Source organism: Neoarius graeffei, chromosome 14, assembly GCF_027579695.1.
Source record: "Neoarius graeffei isolate fNeoGra1 chromosome 14, fNeoGra1.pri, whole genome shotgun sequence".
Lineage (NCBI taxonomy): Eukaryota > Metazoa > Chordata > Actinopteri > Siluriformes > Ariidae > Neoarius > Neoarius graeffei.
The window spans coordinates 32,091,526-32,100,346 of NC_083582.1; the positions used below are offsets into that span (position 1 = coordinate 32,091,526).

The following is an 8,821-nucleotide window of genomic DNA, read 5'->3' on the forward strand; positions in this document are numbered from 1 at the left end:
GGAGCACCCGGAGGAAACCCACGTGGACAACATGCAAACTCCACACAGAAAGGCCCTCACCGGCCCCGGGGCTCGAACCCAGGACCTTCTTGCTGTGAGGCGACAGCACTAACCACTACACCACCGTGCTGCCCTCCATCTCCTTATTATTTTTAATAATTGTTTTTATGTTGAATCTAACAGGACACATGCTGCAGGCTATTCATGCCAACCACGTGACATGGGTATCAACCATATGGCTGTACCTATACACATCAATAGAGGAGTAAACAAACCGCACACTCCTCTGGGGCACTACTTTGCCAGGCTGCTGAGTAAGGGAGGATGTGATTTGGGACACAGCCCTGGTGATTTCTCCTCCCACCTTCCCTCCCTCCCTCTCTCCCTTATTTCTCCCTTTCTGTTAGTTACTGTCTTGGGATTGGGATGGATGCATCCTTTGTGCATCTCTCAATTTCACATCTAATTAAAGAAAAAAAATGCTTGTTGGAGACATACGACCACATGGGATTTTTTTTCTTTTTTTCCCTAATGTAAATTTCTGGAATACTACTACTAATAATAATTAAGGACAAAGGCACATGAAATCTGGGCGTGGCGTTAAGTGGAGAATGTGAATGAGGTATGTTTATAGTTTTGATAGCAACCTATAAGACCTTAGGACTGAATGGATATGGACAGTGTGAATGCATTTTGGGATGTGTGTGTGTGATGGGGGAGGGGACTCTTTGTCTTGTTTTGCAACCTGCTAAGGTGAAGTCTACCTGTGGTGTTGACTCCAGTACCTAGTCCTGTTTTTACCCATGATGTCTTCTGCACAATCATATTTTCTATCATTTCATTTTTCAGAACCTTCCAAAGTGTGTTTTGTTGTTTCTCGTTCAGCCTGGAAGTGGCTATCTTCATCCATGTGGCTTTGTTCCTTACTCTAACATTTCTCATGTCCTCAAATTATTATTGTTTTTTTGTTTGTTTTTTAATATTTCAGCCAGTCATCATATGCTCATGCATGCAATGCATTCTCTCTTTAAAAAAAAAAGCTGATCATTCTATAGTCAATCTTTTATTACATATACTATTTCTGCTATTCCTTGATGCTGAGTTCTTATTTCTGGCTCTCGTAGCTTAATCCGTATGAATCTGTGCCTGTTTAACAGATTTGACGTTTTGAGTTGTGATTAACTTGTCTTCTAAATAGATGTGAAAATGGGCTGTGATTTCCTGGCAGCTGATTTCATTGTTTTTGTTTGTTTGTTTGTCCCATCATAGCCCAGAGTGTGATGATGATGATGCAATCAACAATTTACATATTTCTGATCTGATCAGCTTGTACTGTTCTGTCTTGTATTTTAGGTGTATCTTATCCTTGTTCAAACGTCACCGACCATCATCGATTTGGACGTTCTGACTTCTTTCTTCATAAAAATGGACAACCATCAGACACTGACAGACTCACTGCTTGGACCCCAGGATATAGAACCATCAGGCAGCCAGACTCCAGGCCCTGTGACAATTCAGCCAACTGAGACAGCCTTCTGTGCACACAAATCTGACTCATTCCCTTGCCTGCAACCCCTCTCGTTGCACCAGCAAGCCCAGGGTGAGGTACATGAGCCTGGAGAGGTCGTAGTAGTCGTCAAACCGAAGACTGCAAATGGTAGTGGCGTGACCTTTCTTGCTGAGATCTGGGTTGAATCTAGTTGTGGGGTGGTGGTGGTTCCTCTTCCCCTTCCCTTAACCTTGTCTCCTCAGTTGGCAGCATGGTAATCCTGGTGACTGCAAAGATTCTGTATAAATGTTCAGTTAATCTCAAATGCCTGCCACTACAACAAGCTTTAGTTTTTCAATGGGACTCAAAGTAATGTGTGAAAAAGACAAACATTATATAAAAGGCTTATTTTCATTGCAGATGCTTATAGATAATGGACCAATATTAAATAATAGCACTGGGATGACCGCCGAAGCATTTTGTATACCTGAAAGCAACAGTGAATTATTCAGGGAGCACTTTGTGTCAAGGCTGATGGAACCAGTGGTTAAGTGTTAAGCTAGTGTTGCATACTATAGTTTGCGTTTCATTACAAGTGACAATCTCTTGTTAGTAACCACTGTATATTTGCATGGTTTATGGTTGGTAGACAGGCTGCTAGCTGGACATTTTTCATTATTTAAAAGGCCACGGAGACAGTTTATCAGGCCATTTCGAATAAAAAAGCAAGGTGTATTTTTCCACTCCGAGTGTGTACACTTAACGTAATTAAATCCATGCAGTCTAATTAAAACTGTCCAGAAGGTTGTCCTGTCAGGAGCAGCAAGGGAGACCCTGATGTTATGAAGACTGGCACATTAATTATTTTCTTTGGTGGTTAATTAGAGTTTTATTTAAAGATCAAAGACTGCCAGTGCAGTTTTCTGTCACTGTCAGATGGGGAAGGGAGCATGTGAGACAGATCAGACTAGGCATTTAACCAGAAAGGTTGGGATGCTGTGTAAACTGTAAATAAAAACAAAATGTGAAGATTTGCAAATCATGGAAACCCTATATTTCATTGAAAATGGTACAAACAACATATCAAATGCTGAAACTGAGAGATTTTATTGTTTTTTGAATTTGATGTCAGCAACACGGATGAAAAAAGTTGCGACGGGGCATGTTTACCACTATGTTGCATCACCTCTACTTTTAACAACGCTCTGTAAATGTTTGGGAACTGAGGAGACAAATTGCTGTAGTTTTGAAAGAGAAATGCTGATGGGCAATTTCAGTTGCTCAACAGTTTGGAGTCTCCTTTGTCATATTTTGTGCTTCATAGTGCGCCATGTTTTTTAAATGGGAGACGGGTCTGGACTGCAGGCAGGCCAGTTTAGCACCCGGACTCTCTTACGACAGAGCCATGCAGTTTTACTATGTACAGAAAGTGGCTTGGCATTGTCTGTTTTGTCAAAAAAAGATTTTGCCTGGATGGCAGCATATTGCTCTGAAACGTGTATACCATTCAGCATTAATGATGCCTTTCAGATGTACAAGCTACCCATGTCATGTGCACTAATGCACCCTCATACCATCACAGATGCTGGCTTTTGAACTGTGCACTGATAAGGCAGATGGTTCCTTTCCTCTTTAGATGGTTCCTTTCCTCTTTAGCCTGGAGGACGTGGTGTCCATGATTTTGAAAAAGAATTTCTACTTTTGATTCGTCAGACCTCGGGACAATTTTCCACTTTGCCTCAGTCCATCGTAAAAGAGCTCGGGCCCAGAGAAGGTGGCGGTATTTCTGGATCTTGTTTATATCTGGTTTTAACTTGCATTTGTGGATGCAGTAATAAACTGTTTTCACAGATGATGTTTTTTTGAAGTGTTCCTGAGCCCATACAGTGATTTCCACTACAGACACATATCTGCTTTTAATGCAGTGTCATCTGAGGGCCTGAAGATCACAGACATCCAATTTCAGTTTTCAGCCTTGTCTCTTGCATACAGAGATTTCTCCAGATTCTCTGAATCTTTTAATGATATGTACCGTAGATGATGTGATCCCCAAATTTTCTGCAATTTTACATTGAGGAACGTTATTCTTAAATTGTTGCACTGTTTGCCCATGCAGTCTTTCACAGAGTAGTGAACCCCTCCCCATCTTTACTTCTGAGAGACTCCACCTCTCTGGGATGCTCTTTTTATACCCAGTCATGTTACTGACCTGTTACCAGTTAACCAAATTAGGTTTGTTGTTTTGCTTTTTTGCATTACACAACTTTTTCAGTCTTTTGTTGCCCCTGTGGGTGGCATAGTGGTGTAGTAGTTAGTACTGTTGCCTCACAGCAAGAAGGTTCTGGGTTTGAGCCCTGTAGCCAGTGGGGGCCTTTCTGTGTGGAGTTTGCATGTTCTCCCCATGTCTGCGTGGGTTTCCTCCGGGTGCTCCGGTTTCCCCCACAGTCCAAAGACATGCAGGTTAGGTTAATCGGTGGCTCTAAATTGACTGTAGGTGTGAATGGTTGTCTCTACGTGTCAGCCCTGCGATGATCTGGCGACTTGTCCAGGGTGTACCCCGCCTCTCACCCACAGTCAGCTGGGATAGGCTCCAGCTTGCCTGCGACCCTGCACAGGATAAAGCGGCTACAGATAGTGGATGGATGACAGGGATGTTGCCCTGTCCCAACTTTTTTGAACCGTGTTGCTGACATCAAATTCAAAATGAGCATATATTTAAAAAAAAAAAATTTCTCACTTTCAACATTTGATATGTTGTCTTTGTACTATTTTCAATGAAATATAGGGCTTCCATGATTTGCAAATTATTGCATTCTGTTTTTAGTCACAGTTTATGCAGGGTCCCAACTTTTTTTGGAATCAGGGTTGTATTAGAGCTGTGTTACTTCCACCTATGGTGAAGTCACATGCATTCCTGCAACTGGACGCGGACTACTTTTCAATTCAGCCTTTTGATAGCTAGGTGAGGTTAATGATAAACTATTTTCTCTGTATATCTGTATGGATCAATAAAGTCTATCTATTATTTGTTTAATGTTTCATGTACGCATCTTGAGAATAGCTAAACCGTAACATCTTTATGAAATGTGAAAGCAATAAAATATCCATTATTCTGGACTGATTATCAAATCCACCATTTTTGTCGGCAGGTCATGGAGTCTGTTCCTCTTCTCCAGAAGCAAAAACGTCAGTTCCTAGACTCTCCTCTCCACCTCAACGTCATCATTCTGTCCCCCAGGCACATCCCCCTCATTTTGGACGCACACGAAAGGGTAGCAGATCCAGCTCCATTGCTTACACAGCATTCTCACCACGGCCCTCAATCTCCCGTCACTCCAGCTTGGCGACCAACCCACCGCTGGATCGCTCCAAACCCAGAGATTACCTCCTCCTGGCTATTATTGCCTGCTTCTGCCCCGTTTGGCCAATTAACATTGTGGGATTTGTCTACTCTGTCATGGTGAGCAGAAATTGAGAATTATGTTTGTCTTGCTTTGATGGGAAGGTGAAGATTGTGGGATTTTTGCTGCCCTTTCATATTTCAAATAAAAGCCCAGAAATAATCATAGATGTAATCAGATCAGTTTTGTTTAGCCCAATTTATGTGTGAGGGTCTGGAACCAGTATGATTGTCTAGTGTTGATATGCTACATGGCCAAAAGTATGTGGACACCTGAACATCACACATTACATTAATGGCATTTGGCAGGCACTCTTATCCAGAGCAACGTACACCATACCCAGAGCAGCCTGGGGAGCAGTTGGGGGTTAGGTGCCTTGCTCAAGGGCACTTCAGCCATTCCTGCTGATTCAGGGACTTGAACTGGTGACCTTTTGGCCCCAAAGCTGCTTCTCTAAAAATTAGGCCATGGCTTCCCCCAATATGTGGGTCTTCTCCAAACTGTTGGAAGCTCATAATTGTATAAAATATTTCTTCCTTTACTGACGCTAAGAGGCCCTAACCTGCCCCTGTGCATGAAGCGAGGTCCAGGAAGACATAGTTTGTGCCAAGGTTGGAGTGGAAGAACTTGAGTGTCCTTGAGAACCTCAAGTGCCCTGACCTCAACCCCACTGAACACCCTATGTGATGAATTGGAACACCGACTGCACCCTCGTTCTTGTGGCTGAATGGCAAATCCCTACAGCCGTGCTCCAAAATCTAATGGAAAGACTTCCCAGAAGAGTGGGGGCTTTTATAGCAGGAAAGGGGGGTACCAACATTATATTAATGTGCATGAGTTTGGAATAAATTAAAAGAAGCACATAAGGCTGTGGCGGTCAGGTGTATACACATGTTTGGGCATGTACTGTATTTGTTCATGATAGAGTTTGAAATAATGTAAGGAAGTAGTACTTCAGTGGTTCAGGTTCTGCGCAAGTAACTGGAAAGTTGTGAGTCTAAATCCCAGAAGTGTCAGAGAGCGACTGTCAGCTGCTCAATAGTGTATTATCTTGCTTGTAAATTGTGTAGAAGTGTCTGCCAGAATTAATTATGGACACAACTGTCACTTGTGTCTATTTGTATCTAGTCCCGCAATAGCTTGGAACAGGGGAATATTGATGGAGCCATACGGCTGGGCCGCGTAGCGAAGCTGCTTTCCATCGTGTCAATTGTGGGTGGGGTTATCATTATTGTGGCATGTGCTGTCAATTTATCAAGTAAGTGACCTCTGTCTGTGTTTCTTACAATATTATGCAGAACATAAATTTGTCAGGGTATTTTCAAGCACGTTTGCTTGCAACTGTGAAATAAGTTGTGAAGTAAAAACATGCGAGTATTTTTAGATATGAAAGTACATTTTTAAGAGGCTATAGTAATTAACTGTTTGGATTGTCACTGATCTATCATTATTTTCTTTATGCTTTGACCCAAAGACCCAAACAGTCTCTATCGTATTTTAAGTTCTTCAGTTATTCAAATACATGAATTATATGTTAATTAAATAATGTTGGCTGGCTTTGAGTGGTATATCAGGTATATTCCATTCAGCTAGCATGATATTGAATGAGTCGAAGATGAGTAGCTGAATGGAATATATCTGATATCTCACGAAAAAAGCCAGCCAATATTATCATGACTGTCATACATACACATTCGATGGAGCAATTATAGATTTTACAAAAATTTAAGAACAGGGCGGTAACTTACCAATGTCGAATGCTGATTCTGATCGAATGTAATTCAACGTTCTGTCGATCCAATGTACAAAGTCAGAGTTCTAACAATAAAAATGGTACAAGTCCAAAAAACCTGAACAACAACCCAACTTGTATACAAGTTATATCCAGGTTGACAGTTCAAATTTACTTTTGGTCATAGTGGATTGTTACATTGCAGTTGTTCAAAACAAAAGGGTTTTGCTGAGTGAAGTCCACGAGCGAAGTCCTCTTGTAAAAGTCTCCGTCACTTTTTTCCTCACCTCCAAGTAGAACTTTGACAATATTTCCGCTATTGCTCTCTTTTCCAGTTTTTCGATGTCCGTTGGTATGTTTTTCTCTTGTAAGGATGCGTGAAGAATATCCAGTGAAGTTTTTATAGCCTTTCGGGTGTTCAGCGCGTCTGTCTCTTTAAATCTTCTGCTTTTAATGAAGCAAACATCACGACTGTTTTTGTTTACAAACTGTCAGTCATTCGCTAGTGCGGAAGTTTTACATCTCCAACGTGTCCCTTTTCCGTTTTTTTTTTAATGTCCATTATTATGTTTTTCTCTTGTAAATATGCATGAAGAATAATGAAGTTTTGGTAGCCTTCCGGGTGTTGAGCGCGCCTTTAGTTTCAGTTTATTTATTTAGTGCTTAAACCCAGCACTGAATTAACCCCATCTTCTTTCTCTCCTGGCTGACAAAGAAATGATTGTGAGCATGCGCAACAGAAAAGTTTTGTCATTGGATCTTCGTGTGTGATGTCATGGAGTTGTCTTGACAGCGTGCAATATTATAACAATATTGCATGCTCATTCTCCATTGGGTAGAGTGGCGTAATAATAAGCGGTATGATAATATTGTATGCCATCAATAAACCCACTAGAAGGGAATAGAATACATGTTTTTATTCCATGGAAAAAGTGGCCCGTATGTACAGTAGAATATAAAATATTTAGAGCTACTTAAATATTCAGTGCCTTTTTAATGTTTTACCGTGAAACATGTTCATTTTTGATCTGTGTTTTGCAGTTAACGTGAAATCCTGAGGCGAGGTTCACATCAGATTACTAACCGCAAGACCATGCTTCTGTCTGGCTATCTATCTGTTCCTGTGATCACAGTTTTAGCTAGGTGATTAATAAGTAAGCTGACACCTTGTTCCTCTCCAGCACTCTCTAATTAATCATAATAATAATACTAATTCAAGACTACATTCAATCTGAAACCCCACCACAAGAAATGGAGTTGAAATGCATGAATGTTTGAATCAGTGTTTGCAGCAGACCATTTGAGCCAAATAGCCAAAAGCACTTGATGATGAAGCTGTAATACACACACAGTCCACATTAGGCTTGGTCAGAATGCACGTTTCAGATCAGCTATGAGAACTGCACTGCATCATGCAAAATGTTTGAGAAAAATGCATCATAAGTCCTGAGATTCTTCCTTGTCTTGTGAAGAGGAGGAGAATACACATTGCACTATTAGAGCGGAAAGTGATATGCCCACATCGACAGATACTGGAACCAAACTTAATGTTTTAATGTGAATAATGAACGAGGCATTACTGGACTAGAAGCAGAAAGATGGCAGCTCGTTAATTATTAATACAAAATGTAATTTTTTAAAAAATGTTTTTTAGTTTGTTTTATGCGTTTCAAAGTATAATTTAATATTTTTTACTTATTTAAATTAAGGGAGCGGGTTTTTTGTTTGTTTGTTTTATTACTTATTTAATATACTTTTGTTGTCATGTTTCATATGATGTTCATAAATTGAATTCATGACTGAACAACTTGCCTGAAGATGTTTCTGTATGGCGTCAGGTTATCTTCTGTTTTGCATATACAGTTGTGCTCAGAAGTTTACATACAGTGACATGAACGTCATGGCAACATTTGGGCTTTCAGTAATTTCTTTGAACTGTTCTTTTTCTGTGGCAGAATGTACAGCATACATCTTTAATTTTAAAAAAACCACTAGAATTTGGTGCACAAGTTTTCATTTTCTTTGGGTTTTCTGAAATCAATACAGGGTCAAAATTATACATAGATGGTCAAAAATGTACATATGCTCACTTAGATTACTAATTTAGAGGTGCTGAAACTTCCAAAATGTCTCTTATCTTGCCAAGGACGAGGTCTCTTAACTTCCTGTTAGAGATCATGATTGACTACAGCTGGTAGC

At 40.5% G+C, this 8,821-nt stretch overlaps 1 protein-coding gene across 2 annotated transcripts; it reads left to right on the forward strand.

Moving 5' to 3' along the window:
• The first annotated feature begins 533 nt into the window (after positions 1-533).
• On the forward strand, positions 534-8,293 carry prrt2 (proline-rich transmembrane protein 2). 2 transcript variants are annotated; one of them, XM_060938804.1, is made up of 5 exons: positions 534-622; positions 1,354-1,657; positions 4,639-4,949; positions 6,019-6,148; positions 7,664-8,293. In XM_060938804.1, the coding sequence occupies exons 2-5, from the start codon at positions 1,426-1,428 to the stop codon at positions 7,678-7,680; spliced, it is 690 nt and encodes a 229-aa protein (XP_060794787.1). In that variant the 5' UTR covers positions 534-622; positions 1,354-1,425; the 3' UTR covers positions 7,681-8,293. The 2 variants fall into 2 exon arrangements, with proteins under 2 accessions (XP_060794787.1, XP_060794788.1); XM_060938805.1 differs by having other exon boundaries at positions 1,354-1,600.
• The last annotated feature ends 528 nt before the right edge of the window (positions 8,294-8,821 follow it).